Source organism: Pogona vitticeps, chromosome 11 (genome assembly GCF_051106095.1).
Source record: "Pogona vitticeps strain Pit_001003342236 chromosome 11, PviZW2.1, whole genome shotgun sequence".
NCBI lineage: Eukaryota > Metazoa > Chordata > Lepidosauria > Squamata > Agamidae > Pogona > Pogona vitticeps.
This window is the reverse complement of record NC_135793.1, coordinates 9,572,491-9,596,197: the sequence shown is the minus strand read 5'-3', so window position 1 is coordinate 9,596,197 and position 23,707 is coordinate 9,572,491. Positions and strand designations below refer to the sequence as shown.

General features: G+C 43.6%; 1 protein-coding gene across 3 annotated transcripts in view; it reads left to right on the top strand.

Moving 5' to 3' along the window:
- ARL13A (ARF like GTPase 13A) overlaps positions 1 to 23,707 on the top strand; it is a 41,624-nt gene that overhangs the window by 347 nt on the left and 17,570 nt on the right. For all 3 annotated transcript variants that reach the window (XM_078380626.1, XM_078380624.1, XM_078380625.1), the window contains exons 2-5: positions 1,291 to 1,576; positions 16,682 to 17,345; positions 18,024 to 19,470; positions 23,202 to 23,320. In XM_078380626.1, the coding sequence (XP_078236752.1) occupies positions 19,453 to 19,470; positions 23,202 to 23,320 (137 nt within the window). In that variant the 5' untranslated portion in view covers positions 1,291 to 1,576; positions 16,682 to 17,345; positions 18,024 to 19,452. The remainder of the gene's footprint in view (positions 1 to 1,290; positions 1,577 to 16,681; positions 17,346 to 18,023; positions 19,471 to 23,201; positions 23,321 to 23,707) is intronic.

The window sequence follows — 23,707 nt, the reverse complement described above, 5'->3', positions numbered from 1 at the left end:
TTCTCTCAGCTTGGAAAAATACTTTTAAAAAAGTACTCCTAAGTTAGTGACTTTTGTAGTTGTATTTTAAAAGAAAGATTGCTTCCTAAGGTTTTAAAAAAATAACTAATAACTAGTTAATTTTTCAAAAAATACTGGAGCTTAATCCAGTTTTTGTTCTAAGGAAAACTAAATGTTGAAACTGCAGGATATATGTAACTTTTGAATAACTACTTCCACTATTTTAATAGGTCCACTCTAGTTAAGACTAAAATTAGATTTTGCCTGTAACTGGTGGGCCTTGATAGGAAACACGCTAAGTAGTGAAGCCACATCCTCCCATAAAGTGGAAGAAATTAAAGTACAATTACACACTTTAAGGAGTGTCATTATCTCCTGTTATGTTCCAGTTACAATGTAGTTTCATTACGATTTTCTTAAAAGCAACGATTACTTAATTGCAAGTTACTAGTTATTTCTAAAGAGTTTCTTCTAAGCCGTGAAACCGGAAACGATCTTTATGAATAGTCCATAATTGGAGCTGAAAGCTCTAAGGTTGGGGAAAAAAGTTGATACTGGAAAAAGGTGATTGAGGCAGTTCTTCTTATCTTCAAAATCAGCCTTCAAAGGAATCCTCGGTTTCAGTCTTTAAAACTAGTCACCAAACAAAGCCCCTAATTTGCAAGCTCTAGTCTAAAAGGTAAAATAAACTCCTCCTGCAACACTCTGATGCTTTCATTAGTTAAAGAAATCTCTTCTAATGGCAGGCTGTCTTTAAGGTCTGCTTTTGCCCAGAGAGGATTTTATTGTAAGGATATGGCTTTTGCAATCTGATTGGTGGCTCTCATGGTTGTGGCAAATAAGCAGATGCTGCAAGTCTGTCTTCTTGGAGTATAAATCTCTAAAAGCTGGATTTTTTTGAAAGGCAGACAAAATTAACTCGCAGCTGCTACATATAAAAAGGAGTGGGGTCAATAAGAACGGGCACAGAACAAAGGCTGGTAAAATATTTAGTGGTCTGAATAAAAATAATATACTGTACAGAGAAAAGCAAAACCAAAATATAGTGACACTTTAACATTAACTGTTATTTTTTCATGTGATCTTTTGTGGATCATGTCCATTTCTTCAGACACTCTGAGGTGTCTTGGGGAAGTGCAGTTAAACACACTTTGAAATGTAACAGTTCACCTTTAAAGTGCTGCTACATTTTTGTTTTTTGTTGTTGTTTTGCATTTGTCTGTATTTATTTAAACAGACAGCTACCTCTTTTGAGTAAATGTCTTTCCCTTCTCATCCTTAATGTTTCAGGTGTTCCAACAAAATTGATCGGCTTTGCCCTGCAGGGAGAACCTGTTTCAAACAACCATGGAACTCCGCAAGATGCTCACGGACACAGCTGTTGTGATCACGAGCATCTATTGCTTTTAACAGCGTGAAGCGAAATGCCGTTGTCTCCTAATTCAGCACATCGAGAGGCATGAAAATCCCGAGAGAAGGAGGCAGGCGAAGCGGGAAACTCTGTGTCCAGCACCTTCTAATCCCGACCCACCTTCTGCGTAGAGATAAAGACAAGACTTGCCAACAAAGGGCCACAGTGAGTCATGGCTGCCGTGAGTCATGGGCCAAAGTGTGCCATGGAGGGGATGGGTTCAAGCCAAGAGGACAGATCTTAAGCATTCTTGGCAGCCAGAGTTGGCTTACCTGGGGCACAATGAGAAAGCAGTCTCGTTGGCCCTCGTTGGCTGCCATCTCATGGGAGAACACAATGTCTACTGATGTTCTCCCACCTTGGCCAAGAGTTATTGCGACCTATAAATATCCTGAAATACCCACAAGAACCTTCTCTGGTGTCTGATCCTTCAGTCGGTGATGGACAGGGACAGCCCCGCTAGAGGCTGAGTGAGGGAACTGTCTCAGGTGTAACTGCCCGACTGTTCCCTCTGAGAAACTCTCCCAACAATTTGGCTGATAAGAAGAGCTGCGGGGGCTACGTGGACCACCCGGCGGTTCACCCTCCTTGTTAGGTGGGCCAGCCACGTTCCGGACATAACACTGGGGATGCAGCGTTTGGAAATGATTTTTTAGATTAAGATGGGAATGTTAAAATAATTACTTCCTGGGGCTGGTTACCAGGATCATATATAACCCACCAACCCTAATTACAGCAGCCCCAATGGCTGCTGGTGCATTTCTGGACATAATTCAAAGTGCTGGCTTTAACTTATAAAGCCCTAAATGGCTTGGGTCCAAGTTATCTCAAAAACTGTACCTCCTTTTATGAGCTTGCCTAGGAGTTAAGATCAGCAAGGGAGGCATTTCTCTTGATCTCATTATTCTCACAGGTATGTTTGGTGGGGACACAGGAGGGGGGCTTTCTCTGTTGCTGCTCTGAGACTTTGGAACTCCCTCCCACTGGAGGCCAGGTTGGTCCTGCCTCTGCTGACCTCACAAAACTGGGCAAAGACCATTCTCTTCAGGCAGGCTGTCATTCATTCATTCATTCATTCATTCATTCATTCATTCATTTTTACCCTACCTGTCTCCCCAAAAAGGACCCAAAGCAGCTTACATCATTGAAAGACAATATTTAAAGTTGAAACAATGAATATAAAAAAATGACTGACTGACTAAGGTGGGGGGGGTTAAGAGATCTATTGTATTTCGGTTGATTTTAATGTGGTTTTAATAGTGCTTATCTGCAAGTTGTTAATATATTTGTTTAGTTCTTTTTTATATCATAATAATTTATTATTTTAGCTTTTAATACTGTTTCTTTTAATACTGTAAGCTGCTTTGTACTGCATCCTTTATAAGAGAAAGGTGACATATAAGTATTTGAAGTAAATAAATAATCCTGCATTAAAAGGAGGACATGCCAAGAGATGCATCAAAAGAATTATGTTTTGAAAGTAATTAAAAAAACCACTAGATGCATTCTCCTGTGTAATGGGAAAGTGAGAGTGTGAATATTAGTGCATTCAGTCTAACACATTCCTTCTAGTTTCTGGGTGAGGGGAGAATTTGTGTAGAACAGGCCAAGGGAAGGGAAGGGCTTGAAGCTTCCCCCTCACTTCCAGTAAGATCCAATACGATCCAGGTTCTCTGTCTGATCCCACCCTGAATCAATAGTTTGGCTACAGCATTGAGGACCAGCTAGAATTTTCCAGCCTTTTGCAAAGGGAATCCCATATAGAATGTATTGCAGTAATTCAAGTGGGGTGTAACGAAGGCATGTGACACCACAGCTAGATCGGACAGTTCAAGGAATAGGCAAAGGTGGCACGCTAGCTTTACCTGTGCAGATGCCCTCCTGGCCACGGCTGAAACCTGAGCATCCAGGCACAGGGCTGAGTCCCCGAGAACAAGAACACTCAAATTATCAACCAGAGTTTGCAAGAGGAATGTAGACTCATTGTAGAGGAGAACCACTATGGCCGAGGGTGCAACCTCATTGCTATTGGAGCTAGGAGACTGTCATCCTGCCTTTAGACTACAACTCCCAGAATCCCTTAACCAACATGACTTAAATTTGTAGGGGATTGTGGGGGGATGCAGTTTTTTTCCAAACTTTCTCCAAGCTCAGAGGAAATCCCTTCACTTTCTATTATGTGAGGGTGAGAAATCAAATGCTTAAAACGGACATTGCGTCGCCCGGTTGGTTTCTGTGCCAACAGGATCTGGTCTTTCCTTGCCCGTCTAAAAGGCCAAGCTAAACTTTAACTAATCCCTGTTAATTGGCTCTCGTCGCTTTCTGGTTTTGAGCAGGCTGGCGACAGATCTCTCTTTTCTACCACCGAGCCCTTATCAGAGCCCTCCTCCTTTTTCCAGTGAAACGCACCACTTGTTCTCTTTGTTATCAGTTCAATGCTGTTTGCTCGTAATAAGTAGCTGTCAGAGTATAAATGCAGCATTCTGCGCATTATCATTAACAGCCAGATATTGGGAGGAAAAAGGGAGGCAGAAGCAGCAGGGGAGGAGAAATTGTGCTAACCCAAACCTAGTTTGTGCCAAGTTGGACTTTTTTTGGTCCAGCAGCACGACATACTATTTTTTTGGGGGTGGGGGGGCACGCTGTAGCAATTCCCTGATGGACAAAATTGTCGCAGTTAGGGAGAGTGCCCCAGTAAATTATTGGCGCTAGTGCAACCTCGCATGCTGCCTTTAGTAGGTTTGGCTGGGAGGAACCTTTCTGGGGTGCGGTGACGGTCTAGCCCTAACCAAGAGTATCCTTCCCTGCCTCTGAATTCAAACAGAGCCCACCTCTCTGCTCTGTGTCTTTTTCCTTCTCTTTAATCTGTTGAGGTCTGCTGCTGAAAGCAGTCATGTTTGTCAATTTGCTGTTAATTTGTAAGTAAATGAAACATTTTTTATTTTTCTTACTGTCAATGTTTCAGAATGAGTTATTGAGACTGTAAGTTCTGGTTATTAAGTGGACTACTGTGGACCAAAAATTCAGAACTCTGCAAAAAAAAAAAAAAGTCTGTTGTCCAGCTAGCATTGCCCCTCCAGAAGTATGCTAGGAGGTGCTAGCAAGTACTGTAATGGATGAAATAAGGTAATACAACATCAAGCCCATCGACTTTATGGATACCAACCCCCTAGACAATGGCTAAAATTGAGGAAAAGTTTTCTGCACACATCTCAAGCTCTAAATATTAAACCAGAAGAGGCTAGACTTAATAGACTTCAAAGCAGAGTAGGAAGATCAAAGAATAATCAAGTCATATGGGGCTACTTAGATATAGGGCACTTTTTTGTGAATGTGGAGAAATCCAATTAATGCAGCCTTTATGTGCATGTAATTTATGCCCTACGATGTGTACAAAAGAAAATCTAGGAAACGGCCAAGATAACACTATGGAAATAAACTATTTTTGACCCAAAGCAAGCTAATTAACATTTTAATTTATTTTTAATTTTACCTGTCATATACTGTACATCCATAATTTTAAATTGTACAATGCTCTGATATGAAGAAAGAAAGAAAGAAAGAAAGAAAGAAAGAAAGAAAGAAAGAAAGAAAGAAAGAAAGAAAGAAAGAAAGAAAGAAAGAAAGAAAGAAAGAAAGAAAGAAAGAAAGAAAAAGAATTAGTGAGATTCATAACGATGTGTGTGTGGTTTCTTGAAAGTAAATACTGCACTTTAAGTGAAATTTAATTCCCGAGATATATAAGTAAGGCCTGACATAGATATAGTTACCTTTTTGGACTTTAGATCTAAGAATCCCTCAGATGATACTGCCAGTGGCCATATTGACTGGAGAGATTTGACAGCTGCAGCTCAAAGTAATATTTCCATTCTCTAAATAAGCGAGTAATGAAAATATTTTCCTCAAGTCTGCCACTAGAATTACAATATTTATAGCAGCTCCATTCCTGTGCCTTTCACAACAAGGGCCACAATTAGAGCTGAAACATTTGTTTGTTTAAAATATTTTTACCCTGCCTTTCTCCTTAAAAGGAACTAAGGCAGCTTACATCATTAAAAGACAATATAAAAACTGACAACAGGGAGTATACAAATGCTGAGAAGGATCAAACAAATGCCATACAACAAATATAATACCAAAACACATTCAAAGCAGTCAGGTACAACACTCCATTTAAACCCCTCAGAGAGCCAGTCACTCAGGAAAAGCCTGCCTGAAGAGAAAAATCGTCACCTTATGGAAGGACAACCAAGATGGGACCAGTCTGACTTCCAGTGGGAGGGAGTTCCACAGACTCAAAGCGACAACTGTCCAAGGATATCGAAATTTAGAGATTCACAAAGTCTAAAGGTGAATCTGCCACTGGGTGTTAGGAGAATAAATGCTAACACCTCCTCTGTCCCTCTTCACTTTTCTCCCTTTCCACAACTTTTGGGGAATATCACATATTGCTCCTCCTTTCTCTTCTTGGGGGAGATTTATGCCCATGCCCCAGACACCATCACTTCCCCAGGTACCCAAATTGCCAGTTACAACTCGGCTACTCATTTAGAGTAATGTTTTTGCTTGTTTTTGTTCCCTGGTAGTTCCTACCAAGCTAAGATCAGGAGGGGAACTGCTTTTTAACAGATCTTACTCATTTCTGGTTCGTATCAAGGCCACCTGATCATTGGTCTTCTGCCTTCTTAGGACAGCCGGTTTGCTCCATTTGAGCTGTTTGTTCTTCTGTTTCACTTTTGCCATTCTTAAAGAACTTGTGCAGGAGTAAACAATCCAGTGCATAATTCTTAAAAATGATTCTTGCCTACCGATCAACAGGTACACTTCAAAACCATCCAGATATCATTCTGTTTTCTTAAATTCATCTTAGAACCGGTCACAACCAAGAAACACGAAAGGGGGACATAGAGAGAGAGAGACTCTTTCTTTCACCAGATCTTTATTAACTAGGTTTTTTTTATTCTCATGGGAATAATTTCTGCCACAGAGGGTCTCCCCTGGTAACAGTTCCTATGGAAACCTGGAAGGGTCCTGCATCATCAGCAGGTGACTCAGAAGGGCCAGATGACATCCCAAGAGCCTATGGACGAGACCTGCCAGGATATTAATTTGAGAGGCAACAGAAGACGATTTTTTGCTAGAGGTTTGCTGCTTCCAGGAAGCTAACAATGAATTAGAAGGGTGTAGATTTGGGAACCAGAGCGAAACAGAGATACTTATCACTGCAAGCTAAGAAGTTCAGCTGTGTAACCTGATGCACGGTCATCTTAATGTTCAAGTTAGGGTCAGAAGCAAAAGCGCCATCATTTTAGTAATCATCTGGAGAGTGGATAGAGTTTGCTAGGTACTACTGGCAAGTCCTGACTGCAATGAAATCAAGAGCGATAAGAGTATCAAAATGTTAATACAGTGGTGCCTCGCAAGACAAATGCCTCGCAGGACAAAAAACTCGCAGGACAAACGGTTTTAGCAATGGGGGGTTGATGACTCGCAAGACAAATGTTCCTATGGCCATGCTTCGCAAGACGAATGCTTTCCATTTTTTGTTTCTGCCTCATGTTTGCTGATTTTTAAAAGTTAAAGTTTTTTATTGAAGTTTTTTAAATCATCTGCACAATATGTATAGCTTTAAAGAGCACTTAATAAACCCTTTGTAGACCAAATTTGATTTTGTTCTGACTCTTTTTTTGCCCATAGGAACGCATTAATTAGATCTCGATGCATTCCTATGGGAAAACGCATTTCGCAAGATGAATTTTTCGCAAGACAACATTAACCGCGGAACAAATTAAATTTGTCTTGCAAGGCAGCACTGTAAATCTATTATGGCATAAACTTTGGTTTAGGACAGCCCAGAAGCTGTGTTTGTAACTTGTATATACAATTAAAGTTTTTCAAAGTAACTGCCCAGTTAAATGTCCATGTGTGTACATGTGCAGGATCCAGCAGAGGCTTTATGGCCGCCTTCCGTGACCTGGGCACAGTTCGAAGTACTGGCTTTAACCTATAAAGCCCTAAATGGCTCGAGTCCAGGCTATCTCAAGGACTGCATCTTCCTTTATAAGCCTGCCTGGGTGTTGAGAACATAAGAGAAATGCTCTCTCCCAGTCCCACCACCCTCACAGGTGTGTTTGGTGGGCCTATTCCCAGCAGACGACACATCTTCTGTAATACAGATTGCAATGAATCAACCTCTTACCGGTTTCTGGGTACAGCCAAAATATTCACCTCCCTTCTAATGCAGGCACAATTTCCTGCGAGATATTGTTGTTCCTGTTTCTGATTACTTCTGTTGCTGCTGTTATTGAAACTTGGTTATCTGGCACATCTGTTTGTGCAGCTCTCCTGCAACAAGTCTATAGGTACAGTGGACCCTCGACTTATAGACGGCTCGACTTACAAAATTTAGATTCGACTTGCAGCCGGAGAATCGACCTACAGACCAGAAAAAAACCAAAAAAGGAACAAAAATAGAATAAAAACTGTCAGTTGTGGGATTAATCAGTTTTCAATGCATTGTAGGTCAATGGAGATTCGACCTACAGATTTTCGACTTACAGCCACCGTTCCAATACGGATTAATTCCTTAAGTAGAGGGTCCACTGTATGTCTGTGAGAAGGTGGATCATCCAGTGAATACGAACAGAGCGAGCTGAATGTACAAACTGACATCCTGAACCCCTACTCCAGGAGTGAGCAGAACTACTGCTGATATGCACACAGAGCACAACGGGAAGTATAGTGGCAGAAGTTTATGAGCATAGATTACAAATTTTCAGAGAAGCAATAGTATGATTAACACAGACAATCAACTTTCAGAGTGTAGTTAAATAAACACCACGGCTGTATGTAGTTTGATTATCTAGCAGATAAGCCTGTGTCTATTTTTGAAGTGCAAGGAAATTTTGTTTCAGGAAGTTTCTGGTTAGTTTGTTCTGTTGTGGTTTTCGTGTTTTGTTGTGTTACTATAGGGAGTGCCTGAATCAGCAACGTCCACCTAGATTAGGTGGCCGAAAGGGAGTTGAGGCTATAATGGAAATGTGTTTTCACAGTGTTGGTCCTGAAAACACATTTCTGGATTCAGAAGGGGCTCAAAACCACGTTGTGCTCTTTAGGTTTTGCATTGTGCTCTAGTTCCTGGAGCCTGAGATCCTGGTAAAAATGCAAAGTGAATTCAAAAAGCCTAAAATATTACTCACCAACCTCTGGTCTAAAACACACTGGTTTTTCTTGCACAGCTTAGATTCTATATTGCGGTGGGATTTGTTTTGATTTTTGCTTTCACTGTGCTCACCCCGAACACCGGAACCTTTATCTAGGACACAGCACTAAGCTCTGGAAATCCCTCACAGTTCGCTGGTTTTCTAGCATCCTCAGCTTTGTTTCTCCCTTTCGACCTCATGTGGGGAGACAAATGCAGCTCACAGCATTGAAGCATCTGCACTTTTTAACTCACGGGGAGACTGACCTCATCTACAACTTCACTCAGGCAACAGAAACTAGATACCAAAGATCCAGACCAATCCCTTTTTCTGGGGAATTAGGGCTGTGCAGCTTGGGTTCACAAAGAGTCGGAGAGGACTAAACGACTAAACAACAACAACAAAAGCTTGCCCAAGGACACACACAGCCTGGTTTCCACTCACACACACACCCCGCCCCGCCCGGAGGCACACGGGTGCATCATACTCCCAACCGTTGGTTCCACAGCCTAACTCACTGGGCTATTCGGCCAGTTTCGCTTGGCGATTACAGAATACAAAACCAGGTGTTCAGGGAAGAAGGCTGTAGCCTATGCATCTTCATAGCATGCTCACTTTCTCCAATCGCTTTCTCGTGGTGAAATGTGGGGCTGGGTTAGAGGGATCACCATGTAACTTCCCGGTTACAACAGCTTCCCTGGCTGGGCGGCTGTTTCTGGGCTGAGTTCAAAGTGTTGGCTTTGATACACAAAGCATTAAACAACTTGGGCCCAAGCTACCGGAAAGACTTCATCTCCCCTTATGAGCCTGACTGGATTTTAAAATCTTCAGGAGAGGACTTTATTTCGGTCCCACCATCATCACAGATGCATTTTGTGAAGACACAAGACAAGGCTTTCTTTGTGGCTGTTTCTAAACTGTAGAACTCCCTTCGGCACATAACCAGGCTGGTCCCCACTTGGCTTTCTCTCAGCCAGCAGACGAAGATTATTCTCTTCAGGCAGGCTTTTCCCTCAGTAAGTGGCTGCCTAATATTTATTTATTTATTTATTTATTGGACTTATATACCGCCCCATAGCGCTACAAGCACTCTCCGGGCGGTTTACAATTTTTAATTATACAGGCTACACATTGCCCCCCCCCCCCCAGCAAGCTGGGTACTCATTTTACCGACCTCGGAAGGATGGAAGGCTGAGTCAACCTTGAGCCGGCTACCTGGGATTTGAACCCCAGGTGGTGAGCACAGTTTTAGCTGCAGTACAGCGTTTTAACCACTGCGCCACGAGGCTGCCTAAGAATTGTTGTAATGTGCCACCTTGGACTTATGCTGGCCCTGTGAATGAGTGATCCGCAGAATGGCCTGTCCTGAACAACTCAAGCCCATGGTTTCCTATAGAGCCCTGTTCCCCAACCCCCGGTCCGCGACCCACTAGTGGTCCGTGGGCCCCCGTGGACTGGGCCGTGGACACAGATCTTCACCCCGCCCCCCAGTCCCCGCAGGTGGGCGTGTCGCGCTTGCGGAGGGGCGTATGTGGTGCTCATCGTTTGAATGGGAGGGCAGTTAAGGTTATCGACTGAGGCTGTCGTAGGAGAAGGAAGTAAGCGCGTGGGGGGGTCGTTGGGGGTCCCCCCCCTTCCCCACTCTAAGCCGTGGGAAGGGGAGGTGGCTAAGGGATGTCGCCTGGAGACCCAGGCTGGCTTAAACGAGGCTGGGTGACTGGGGGGGGGGGCTGGAGCAGGGAAAGTCTGTGGGGGGGGGCGAGCAGCCACTTAGGCACAAGTCGTAGGAGAACGCGTGTAAAAAGGCACCAGAAGCTCGCCCACGGCCCGGCCCGCTCCATGCTGAACGCCGCTGGTTTAACTCAGCAGGAGCAGCGGCTCCCTCTGCGCTGCCTGGCTGCCACCTCCCAGCCTTTCCTTCCCTAAACTGCTTCCTCACCCTACTGCCACCAGAGCTGCTGGCATAGGGGACGAGGAGCAGAAGCAGCGGCGGCGGCAACCCTCGGCCCGGGGCCCTGCAAGCCCGGCACCCAAAGGCAGCATCCCTTACGAGGCGACCCCGGCAAGCCGCCTGCCAGCCTTGCCTCGCGGTCCCTCTCTCTGTTTCTCTGCCTCCAGCTCCGAAGGTGGCGTAGGGCGGCGGCGGCGGCAGAGCCCCACGGAGGGCCGCGGGGAGCGCTGATGTCGGAGACGGAAAGAGATCCCCCTGCCAGCACTGCCTTTGCAAAGGCAGTGGGGTCTCAGCAACATCTTGGATTGGGCATTCCCTCTCTTTTTCTCTCCAGCAGCATAGGAAGAGGGGTAAAGAAAGAGACCAGAATGCTTTGATCTCTTCCTATGCTGCTGGAAAGAAAAAGAGGGGGAATGCCCAATCCAAGACGTCGCTGAGACCCCATTGCCTTTGCCGAAGCAGCACAGACAGGGAGATCACTTTGATCTCTTTCCCACTCTGTCCTCAGCGCTCGCCGCCGCCCTCCGCCATTTGAATTTCCCGCCATGGGCCCGGTGCACCCTCCCGCCTGGGGCTCTCCTGCGACTGCCCGTATGCCCACCACCCCGGCTCCGTGGGGCATGAAAATTTCCCGCTCCCTTGAGGCGAGCCTCCTGCCCCGAGTCGCCTCCACAGAGCAAGCGAGCCCCTGCCTAGGGAGACACTCCTCGTGGTCCCTGGGGCGCCTTCGCCCACACCTCCAAGTACAGTGGGGAAGAGAGAGAAGGGGTGTGTGCTGCATGGATTTTGCTCCCAACAGCTCAGGCTGGAGTTGGGGCTTCTGCGGGAGCACCTCTCGCGGAGGGAGATCCGACAAGGTGTGGAGGGAAAACATGCCTGAGTAAATTCCCATCCACCCACGCAGGATTGAATGCCTTGGCATCCCACCCACTCCTTCCCTTCCATCCACTCCTTCGTGGCTCAAATCTCTCATGTTGTGTTCTGCTACTTCTGATGATGACGATGGCTAACCCTCCCCTCCATCCACCGGGGCAAGAGGCAAGGTAGCTCTCGGCAGCATTCATTCAGGATCCTGAAAGGGAAGATTTCCAAACCGACTCCCCCCTCCAAGCACACCGCATTTCAGGCGTTTGAGGCGGGGGGGGGAGGGAGGTACGAGAGAGATCAATGAGGAAACAGGACTAGAGGGGGGCTGAAGCCCTTAGGCTTCTGGGTTCCTGACCTGCTTCTCAGCCCTTGGGAGAGAAGCCCTTCTCTCCCTCACGGAGAAGCCTGGGGTGACAGCAATCTGGCTGCTGCCTCTGATGAGGGGACATCCTATCTTTTTTGTTTGTTTGTTTGGCTGGTGTTTCCCTTCTACAGGGTGAAGGGATTTGCTGGACATTTGTCATCTTGTAAGTCGTTGCTCACGAAGAACCCAAAAGAAATGTACCGGTCTGTAGGGTATTAAGATTATGTTGCAAGTAATTTTCCCAAAGTAGTAATGTTTGGTGCTGGATGGTGCAGATGGCAGCTTCAGTTGCTTTCAATGTGGCAAACAAAATATCTGATTTTTATTTTCAGTGGCAAAGAGTATTTGATTTGATTTGTTTTGATTTTGCATCTTCTTGGTTCTTGGGTCTTTGATATCCTGGAATGAGAGGAGCAAAAGACCCCTCACAGCACCCCTTGATTCCTGAGAGTGAGTCCCACCTTCCAGTTCTTGGTAGTTAATCAAGAAAGACCTGGGGCTGAGGTTGGGCAATGCCCCATTTGCTCTAACTGGCCAGCCACCATTGACCTTGCCCCAAGATTTGAGGTTACCCCCATCTCTGTTACAACCCATTTTAGATATAGGAAGCTCTGTGCTGGAACAGTTCCAGGATTCCCCTGGTCCATCCTTCCTCATCAAGAATGGCAGCATACAGTTTACCAGTAATTGGCTTGTAGCTGACCATTGGGCTGATAATGGTCTGTCTTCTGCCAATACAAACCTCTTGCCATGGTTGTGATCCAACTGACCTTACCCCAAATCTTGGGGTAAGGTCAGTTGAAGCTGGCCAGTTAATGGGGCACTGCCTGACCCAAGCCCCAGTTTTGTCCTGTGAGCCTGATGGTGAGCCCTGTTCCACAGTGGGAGTCATCTATGTCTGCTCCCATGGATTGTGGATTGCCTATGTTGTGCAAAATGATGGTATCAGTTTCCTTACTACCTTGTCAAATGGTGTCTCAAAGCAGTGTTCACGTTTATACTGTACGTCTTCAGGCATTTAGTCTAAATTCATTAAGTTTAAGCATGAATGGAATCTTTCATATGCATTTATTTACTTAAAATATTTTACCACATCTTTCTCCTTGAAAGGAACTAAGGCAGCTTACAACATTAAAAGACAAAATTAAGGTTAACCCAAGTGAACATATAAATACTAAAAAAGGTCAAACAAATACAGGGGATATAAAGTTTTGACACCCCTGTTAAAATGTCAAGTGTCTGTGATGTAAAAAAATTAGACAAAGATAAATCATTTCAGAACTTTTTCCACCTTTAATGAGACCTATGAACTGTACAACTCAGTTAAACAACAAACAAATCTTTTAGGTGGAGGGAAAAATAAAAAACTGAAATAATATGGTTGCATATGTGTGTTGTCGTTTAGTCGTGTCTGACTCTTCGTGACCCCATGGACCAGAGCACGCCAGGCCCTCCTGTCTTCCACTGCCTTATGGAGTTGGGTCAAATTCATGTTGGTCGCTTCGATGACACTGTCCAACCATCTCATCCTCCGTCGTCCCCTTCTCGTCTTTCCTTCACACTTTCCTAACATCAGGATCTTTTCCAGGGAGTCTTCTCATGAGATGGCCAGAGTCTTGGAGCCTCAGCTTCAGGATCTGTCCTTCCAGTGAGCACTCAGGGTTGATTTCCTTTAGAATGGATAGGTTTGTTCTCCTTGCAATCCAGGGGACTCTCAAGAGCCCCCTCCAACACCACAATTCAAAAGCATCAAATCTTTGGCAGTCAGCTTTCTTTATGGTGGAAAAACTATAGCTTTGACTATGCAGACTTTTGTTGGCAAGGTGATGTCTCTGCTTTTTAAGATGCTGTCGAGGTTTGTCATCACTTTCCTCCCAAGAAGCAGATGTCTTTTAATTTCGTGGCCGCTGTCATCATCTGCAGTGATCATGGAGCCCAAGAAAGTAAAATCTGTCACTGCCTCCATATCTTCCCCTTCTACTTGCCAGGAGGTGATGGAACAAGTGGCCATGATCTTAGTTTTTTTTATATTGAGCTTCAGATCGATTTTTGCACTCTCCTCTTTCACACTCATTACGAGGTTCTTTAATTCCTCCTCACTTTTTGCCATCAGAGTGGTATCATCTGCATATCGGAGGTTGCTAATATTTCTTCTGGCAATCTTAATTCCGGTTTGGGATTCCTCCAGTCCAGCCTTCCGCATGATGTATTCTGCATATAAGTTAAATAAGCAGGGTGACAATATACAGCCTTGTCGTACTCCTTTCCCAATTTTGAACCAATCCGTTGTTCCATATCCAGTTCTAACTGTTGCTTCCTGTCCCACATATAGGTTTCTCAGGAGATGGATAAGGTGGTCAGGCACGCCCATTTCTTTTAGGACTTGCCATAGTTTGCTGTGGTCCACAGTCAAAGACTTTTACGTAGTGAATGAAGCAGAAGTACATGTTTTCTGGAACTCTCTGGCTTTCTCCATAATCCAGTGCATGTTAGCATATGTGTGCACACCCTTAAACTAATACTTTGTTGAAGCACCTTTGGATTTTATTACATCATTCAGCCTTTTGGGGTTTGAGTCTATCAGTATGGCACATCTTGATTTGGCAATATTTGCCCACTCTTCTTTGCCATAACCCTCCAAATCTGTCAGATTGCAAGGGTGTGTCCTGTGCACAGCCCTATTCAGATCACCCCACAGATATTCAATCGGATTCAGGCCATTCCAAAATGTTAATCTTCTGGTGGAGCCATTCCTTTGTTGATTTGGATGTATGCTTTGGGTTGTTGTCATGCTGAAAGATGAAGTTTCTCCTCATGTTCAGCTTTATAGCAGAAGCCTGAAGGTTTTGTGCCAGTATTGACTGGTATTTGGAACTGTTCATAATTCCCTCTATCTTGACTAAGGTCCCTGTCCCAGCTGAAGAAAAATAGCCCCAAAGCATGATGTTGCCACCACCATGCTTCACTGTGGGCATGGTGTTCTTTCGGTGATGCGCAGTGTTGTTTTTGCACCAAACAGATCTTTTGGAATTAGGGCCGAAAAGTTCAATCTTGGTTTCATCAGACCATAACACTTTTCCCCCACATGCTTTTGGGAGATTTCAGATGTGTTTTTGCAAAATTTAGCAAGGCTTGGATGTTTTTCTTTGTAAGAAAAGGCTTCCGTCTTGCCAGTCTACCCCACAGCCCAGACATATGAAAAATACGGGAGATTGTTGTCACATGTACCACACAGCCAGTATTTGCCAGATATTCCTGCAGCTTGTTTAATGTTGCTGTAGGCCTCTTGGCAGCCTCTCTGACCAATTTTCTTCTAGTCTTTTCATCACTTTTGCAGGGACGTCCAGTTCTTGGTAATGTCACCGTTGTGCCATATTTTCTCCACTTGATGATGACTGTCTTCGCTGTGTTCCATGGTATATTTAATGCCTTGGAAATTCTTTTATACCCTTCTCCTCATTGATACCTTTTTAACAATGAGATCCCTGTGATGCTTTGGAAGCTCTCTGCGGACCATGGCTTCTGCTGTAGGATGTGACTAAGGAAATGTCAGGAAAGACCTACTAGCACAGCTGATCTTTATTTGGGATTCCTCAGAGGCACTTTAAATGATGGCATAACATACTACTGCATAACAAGTACCCCACACATGGATGCCCCCCAGCTCCCCCCCCATTCAGGGACGGCAACAGTGGCAGCTCCCCTCCCGGTCCTTGGAAGAATGGTCTTCAACAAAACCGGTCCCTGGCATTAAAAAGGTTGGGGACCACTGCTATAGAGCGTCAATCTGTCTCATATTTGGTTTCTTCTTTTCCTGTTGCCTTCAACCTTTCCCAGCATTACTGTCTTTTCCAGAGAATCCTCCTTCTCATGATGTGCCCAAAGCAGGACAGCCTCAGCTTCAACAGTTTTGTCTCCTGAGATAGTTCAGGCTTGATTTGGTCTAGGACCCACTTATTTGTCTTTCTGGCAGTCCAGGGTATCCGTGAAGCTCTCCTCCAGCACCACATTTCAAACAAACTATTTTTTTTCCTGTCGTCTTTTCTTAATGTCCAGATCTCACCCCAATACATGTTGATGGGCAATTCAAGAGGGTGGATGATCTTGATCTCTATTTTTTGCCCAAGATGGGGTTCTTAAGAACAGGGCCACTGTGGTTTTTTTAAAAAAATACACATTAATATTGTTTGTTTTAATATTGTAAGCTGCCTTGAGTCCTCTTAAGGAGAAAAGTGCTGTATAAATATTTAAAATAGATAGATAATAAATAAGTAAGTTTGATTTGTTATAAGTCATTCTGGACTACAGCCTACTGCATCGGAAGGAACACTGCGCTACGAGATATTTATACTCATACATCAGTGGGTGGTGTCCAGGAACAGAAATAGAAAAAGTATAGACATTGTTGAATATTTAACAAACATTTGTTGGAAGGTGATATCATATTATCTGAGTCCTTATGGAAGTTATAGTTCAAAAAAGTAATTTGCCACAAACCTTAGCCCAGATTGACAGATTTGCTTATGCAATTGAATCTAATACTTATGTGCCATCAAGTTGATCCTAACTTATGTTGACCCTTTCTAGGGTTTCCTAAGTCGTGAGTACAGTACTTAGAAATGGTTTACCATTCTTTTGTTCAGAAAAAAAGTGGGTTAAAAAAAAGTTAACACAGTAACAAAGGGTGACTATCAGTTTTAAGACTTAAATAGTAGAGATGCGCAGGAGGAAAATGTTGGGTCTGCCTTCCCTTTTGGTTTCTTTCAGGTGGTGTTTTCTTGCCTTGTTGGGTCCTTTTGAGTACTGTACTTGGTATTTAGCACAAAAAGGCCCCAATATTTTGTGCTCTTTTAATGTGCTCTTTTATTCTGGGTTTCCCCATTCAGATCTCTGCTGCTGGACCTAGTGAAGCTCTATAGAGCCCTCAAAATTATTCAAAGGATCAAGACAAGAGATGATAATCTGCTGCAAAAACAGGCAACATAACAACACAGTCATAAACAGATCTAGGCAACAGGCACTTTGCATCACTTCATATCCTTGACAACATCATTAGCAGGGAACAGCACAATGAAAAAGACAAGCATTAGCATTATCACCACTCTTGACATTCCGAATAAAGAAATCTGAATGAAATAGGATCGTTTCACGGCGGTTTCTTTCAGAATCCCAAGTCTATCATATTTCTGTCATAAAGTCAAGGAAGACTCCAAAATGAAAGCAAGCACCTCTTAAATGTTTTTATTTCTCTGTTTAAGTTGACCTGAAATTCCCAGGCCTATTTAAATATTTGTGAAGATCGCAAAGCAGTCTTGTTGGCCACACAGACATCCTAGCTTTCACAAGCTGATTTGCACTAATGGGCCAGAATGTTTTTGGAGATTTCAATTGTGCATAAGGACAACCACATAAGTCTTGGCAGAAAATTACTGCTCTTTAAGGAGCTACTGGTTTCATCCATGGGTGCCTAAGAATATCTTGCTAATGAACAAGAATCTACACTCAAGACTTGTGCAACTTCTTTCAGTGCAAGCAAAAACCAGCAACAGGGTACTGGCCTTTATTTACCGTATTTGTTTATTTATATATTACATTTATATTATGAGTTTTCCCCAGTAAAAGAATGGGAACCCCCTTCATGGGCCATTATATGGGAAATGGCTGTTCAGAAAGAGATCTACAGTTCTGGACTTTGGAAGTTGTCCACACAAAGCAAGTGAATGCTTAAGAAAGAATTAGACTACTGGATAATAAATCTAAACACATTGGTCCCTAAAGGGTTAAATGAAGCAATAGATTTCCATCCCTGCTTTAATTATATGTTTGTTTTTTTCCACTTCAGCGTGTTTGCAGAGCAGCATGTTAACAGCATGACCTTGAATAACAGCTGTGCCTGAACTTATGTACAGGCTGTTTCCCCTCTGTATTTAATGGACCAAATAAATAGAAAAAACACTAATTAGAGTTTAATCAATAAACATGGCATGTCTAGATAATATTTATGACTGTAGATTAAGTGAAATATTATTTTGATGTCCACCAATCCTGATTTTAATATATGGGTGCAATACTCCAGATAAGAGTAATATCAATTGACATAAGAATACAGTTTTTTTAAAAAAAAAATTATGAATGTGCTGTGGAATTCTGTATATACAAATGTATTCATATGATGTTGTCCACAAAAAATTCTAATGGTGTAATTGTATTTCTTTTTATGTTCCGTAGCTGAAATTTTCTACATCCAGGGACTCCAGTCTTCCTCTGTTTTGACCTAATATTTTAGTTTATTTATTTATTTCCTCCAACGGCTTTCTGCAGCTCCCTCCCAGCCACACACCCCTTAAGGGCATCATAGGCACACTGCGGTATATGCAACAAGATGTGTCCCAGAAGTGCAGAATGAATTTCATGGGTGGGCGAGTGGGGATCTAAACCTCGAGACTGAGTCCTTGTCCAGCATTCTAAGCCATACACCCATCTGCACCTATTTCTTTTCTGCCAACAGTAAAGCTTCCGAATGGCTAGAGCAGGGCTCGTCTTACCAAACGCCCAAGTAAAATGATTTTCTTAGGCAGTAGATTGTGGTGATGTGGAAGCCTTCATGGTGAGAGATGTTTGGCCATTCACCACTTCTGGAGGAGAGAGCTTTGATTTCTAGAGTTTCATCTGCTCAGCTGGCTTGCTTTTTCCCCAGGTGCGGAGAACGCTGTCCCGGAACCACCAGTCCTGAAATAAGATTCAACTGCCCATCTGGTTGGCTTCCATACATAGAACTGGGGGTGGATAGGGATTCTTCATTGCCTCAGGCATCCAGATACAGTGGTGCCTCGCTAGACAATGATAATCCGTTCCACTGAAATCGCTGTTTAGCGAAATCATCGTCTAGCGAAAAGCATTTCCCCATTGGAATGCATCGAAACCTGTTTAATGTGTTCCAATGGGGAAGAATTGTCGTTGTCTAGCGAAGATCGGCCGTAGGAAAGCCGCTTTATGAACCGCCGATCAGCTGTTTAAATCACTGTCCTGCGAAGCTTAGGTCCCGAAAACACCCGTTTTGCGAGCGCGGAGGGAGCTGTCAAAATCATTGTCTAGCAAAAATCAGTTTGCGAAGCAGGGACCAAACATTGTCCAGCGAAATTCCCCCATAGGAATCACTGTTTTGCGAATTGCAAAAAGTCAATGTCTAGCAAAAATACCTGTCATGCAGGGTAACTGTCTAGCGAGGCACCACTGTACCTTGATGCAATCCTGGACGGGAGAGTGTCTGTGCATTTCTGCAGGTACAGGCTAGTCAAATCCTAGGATTAAGTCCACACATGACTGAACAGCAAGGTGATCACTTACAAGAGATTTGCTACAGGGGCTTATTGGTGAGCTTCATTTGCTCAAGCTGTTTAAAATCGAGCGAATGATTGGATTGCTACTTCCGGCAGGCACTCAGGGCATGACTGAAATCAGGAGAACAGGTGGATCCTTGTCTTTTGCTATCCTTGCTACACCGAGAGGCGCTTTCTTCAAAATGACAGTTGTTCAAACATGCTGTTTTCCTGGCTTGAACCCACTTTGGGATTAAGATAACTACGGAAGCAAATGCTTTAAATCCAGATTAAGTTTAACTGAATGCGGCCAAGACCCCCGCCGGGAAAGGAAGAACATGCATGCCAAGAAACAGGTGAGAATGACTTTCTATTTTAATGACAAGCTCTTGAAACAGGAGGAACTATTTCCAACAGCTTGACAAATTCTTTTCCGTACATGCAAACTAGATTTCCAGAACAGAGAAGTTGTTTTGGGACTACAACTCCCAGAATCATCTAGGCAGTGTTGCCACTGACAATGCTGCCTAGAGGATTATGGGAGCTGTAGTCAGAAAATAACTTGCTCTTAAATCTAGTCCAGAAATATTGCCCAATATTTTTTTTAATGCTTAACTAATTTCAGAGAGATGATCTTGTCTCAAGAGGAAAGAACTGATCCAAGGGGGAAGGAATGTGTAGAGATCTAATCCATACAGCAAACGTCTCTTTTTCCTAGAGACAAATTCTGGACTAAAATGAAGTACAGGAATATAACATAATAGGGCTTCATCTTCAAGCAGAATTTGTAGGTGCTTCAACATCTTTCATTGTAGGCAAATCTTTAATTTTGACACTTCATCTGTTTGTTTGTTTTATTTTTAAAAGGATAGATGAAGCCTCCATCTTAGAAAATGTTTACCCTACGTTTAAGTCTTGTGTGTCAATAGAGGGAGGGAGAGAGGGAAACAAAACAAGGCTGACCCAAGACATTTTGCTGCCTGAGCTGAAGAACATTCTGTATACCAAAGCTGAACAGGCAGCTGCATCGTCTCTCTCCAGTGATGATGTGAAAATATCCTCTCATGTAACCGCAGGTGGCAGGCTGGTTTAGGGGTCCTGTTGCTTAATCCTAATATCCTATTGCCACCTCCCGACATCTCCCACCTGAGGCAACAGCCTCCCTCTACTTATTACAGAGGTGGGAAATCTCCAGAGGGTCTGGAGGCCTCACACATCCATCCCTAGATCTTGGAAGACTGCTGGATAGCTCAGCCATTTCGGTCTCCGACTGCGGAGCCAGAGTTCACTTCCTCACTTGTGCCTTCTTGACAGGGTCTCTGGACTCCAGGATCCATCGGGTCCCTTCCCAGCTCCGCAGTTCTAAGATATTTATTTATTTTATAATTCTATTCCTGAAAACCTCCCCATCCCTCCCCATTTTGTACAAATTTGCTTACAAAAATTCTTACAAATTGAGAGTGGGGGCTTTGTGCCAGAGTCAGTTTATATCCTCCCCCCCCCCATTTGAACATTTAAAAAATGTAAAGATGTGGGAGGGTCAGGCCTACTCAGAACTTCCCAGAAGATAGCAAAATTGCTTCCCTTCTGTCCTACAGAGCAACAGTATTTCTAAAGCCCCCCCTCCCAAGTATTAAAATGTTTGGAGGACGTGAAGGATGCTGAGGTTGCATTGGCACCCTGAGGGCCAGATAAGGCCCCTGGGCTGCATGTCGCCCACCATAGACAATAGGCCTGTGTATAGATCTAAAATGATGTTCCTGTGTGTAGGTGTCCACTACAGTGGTGCCCAACCTTGGGTCCCCAGATGTTCTTGGACTGCAACTCCCAGAAACCTTCACCACTAGCTATGTTGGCCAGGATTTCTGGGAGTTGTAGTCCAATTGCCATCTCCCAGCTTCTCAACCTAATGGAGAAGACCCTCAGCCCTCAAAATGTTTTGAGTGGCAGTTAAGTCCCATCTCTTCATATCAACCATGTTGGTTGCTGGGGAAATCAAAGTCCCAAACATCTGGAGGGCTAATGTTTCCCCACCTTCATCTTGAACTCTGCCCCTGCTAAGCCTTGATTAATGCTTCACCCAGTGTCTCCTGGTGCCTCTGCACTGTTGGGTCAACTGTTTCAAGGGCAGTGAGCCACTGCTATACGGGAAGGATGACTTCCAGGCCCCATGAAAGTGGCTTCGTGGGATTAACAAGCCATGTTCTACTTCTTCATCACAGCAAGCACCAAATTTGTGGAGGAGCAAACCAACGCTGCAAAAGTAGAACTGGAATGACCACAAGTAATTATTACAAGTCCCAGAATGCTAACCAGGGCCTTCTGGGAGTTGTAGTCAAAAAAAGGGCATTTCCAAAGCTCAGATATATACAAAGAGTTACATAACTTCACATTCTTTGAGTATAGATCCATAATAAATAATAATAATCAAGTACCAGCAAGTCAGTTCTGACTTATGGAGATCCTTTCCAGGGTTTTCTAGGCAGAAAGTGTTCTAAAGTGCTTAAGCATTTCCTTCTTCTTAGGGCATCCTGAGACTGTACCGCTGTGCGAGACCACACATGTTGGCTCTTCTCCCAGGAGACACAGTGAGGGAATCCAACTCCCAACCTCTGGCTCTATAGCCAGATACCTAAACCACTGCGCTATCCAGATAAAAGAGCATAATCTTTGGCCAGTGGTAATGTTTATGATATATGGGAAGAGGAAGGAAACCCTATAATTTGCCGAAATGAAAAAAAAACAGGGAACACATTCTTATGGGGAACCACTACTAAGAAACTCCCAAATCTTGGGTGTTGCTAACTCGACAGCATGCTGTTCCCTAAGATTTCAGGTTCAAACTTTGAGAACTGGAGAATGGGTCCCAAAACCTGCATTTCAGGGCCAACATTTTGCTCTATACTACTGAATGGACAGCTAGCAACCTTTTACAAGGTCTGCTGTTTGAATTTTCAGTATAATACTTGTAGCTCAGTGGGGGCAATAATGGCCAGTAATTTAAGCAAGGGTGCTATACTCTCTCTCTCTCTCTCTCTCTCTCTCTCTCTCTCTCTCTCTCTCTCTGTGTGTGTGTGTGTGTGTGTGTGTGTGTGTGTGTGTGTGTGTGTGACTCTTTGGCCCCAAATCATATACTCGGGGAATATGCATGCTCAGGATGTGTGCCTCTGTAAAGTCCACATCCACAGATGTCATTCTTTCTTCAACATACAGTCTATGCTGATTCTCTCTCTCTCTCTCTCTCTTTCCCCTTTCCTTTGCTTTTTTAATGTGATCAGATTGTTCTCTTTGAGGCATGTCCCTCCAAATATTCAGGGTTTATATCTGAATGTGTTTGATCATATCACTCACTTTTGACTTCTCTGCACATTTGAAATGCATCCTTTTTTTCTCAATAGAAATGTATTCTTCTTTGTTTGTGTGTTTGGTCCTCCTGAGTCAACAGGAGAATTCCAGAATGCAAATGGCATCTGGCCTGCAGACAGTTTGGCAAGCACAGACCCGCTGAAGTCTGGGGAGCAAAAAAAACTCAGCTAAACCAGATTCCTCCTCCTCAATTCCACGGTTGATTCAGTGACAAAGCTCATGCTTTGTATGCAGATGGATCCAGGTGCAGTCCTCACCATCTCCAGGAAAGGCTGAGAAAGATTCCTCCTTAAAGTCCTGAAGAGCCACTGCCAATGAGCCTTGGGGAAAATGGGCTAGATGGATGAATGGAATGGTTCGGGACTAGGCTGCTCCCTATATCCTTAGTGACAACTGAGAACCTAACAGGGACCTATATGACTGTCTTGTCATAATCAAGGACACCATTTTGCTTTCCAGTTCAAGACTTGATCAGTAACTCCTGTTGCTACCTTAAGCAAAAATACAGAGTGCTTTATTTATATTCCCTCCACCACCACCCCGTGCACAAAAAATGATGAAAGCTTCTCAGGACAAGTTGGAATCTATCTATTTATCTGTTCCATTCGTATGCCACCCATTCAGTAAAAAGCCACCAGGAATCAAGAAAACCAGAAAAGTTTTAGTTGTTATAAGACAATCTCGTTAACAGAACTCTTGCTGTTTTCCTCTTTTGGTTTAGGGACACAAGATAAAAAGATTCATCCCAACAACACAACTAACTCTGAGATTTTGGCATAGCATGTTTCACCTCCTTTCATACTGTTGGTCTTGGCTTCAGGCAATCCGAGAGCCAATCAGGTAAATCAGATAATTTTTTTATTCACATATAGTGTTATTATCGGTTTTTAATGTTTTCCATGTACTACCATGTACACTGATGGTATTATGTACAGTATGTGATTAATTATAAACAATAATAGCAACTTTTGTGGTGACTTTAGTCACCCTGTTCTTGGGGGAGAAAGTCCCCCACATTTTTCTGTGGGATATATTTTGTTAGCATACTGAAGAGTCCAGAAAGCTCAATTTTAGAAAATATAAATTCATACACAAATGCTACGACTTCTGACCATGTGCAGAATACTTGCTTCTCTGTGTCTGCTATAATTTGACATATAAGAGATGAAACTTCCCAGTCAAGAATGAAGAGCTTTCAGTTTTTATGTTTGTTTGTTTAGCTTTTTT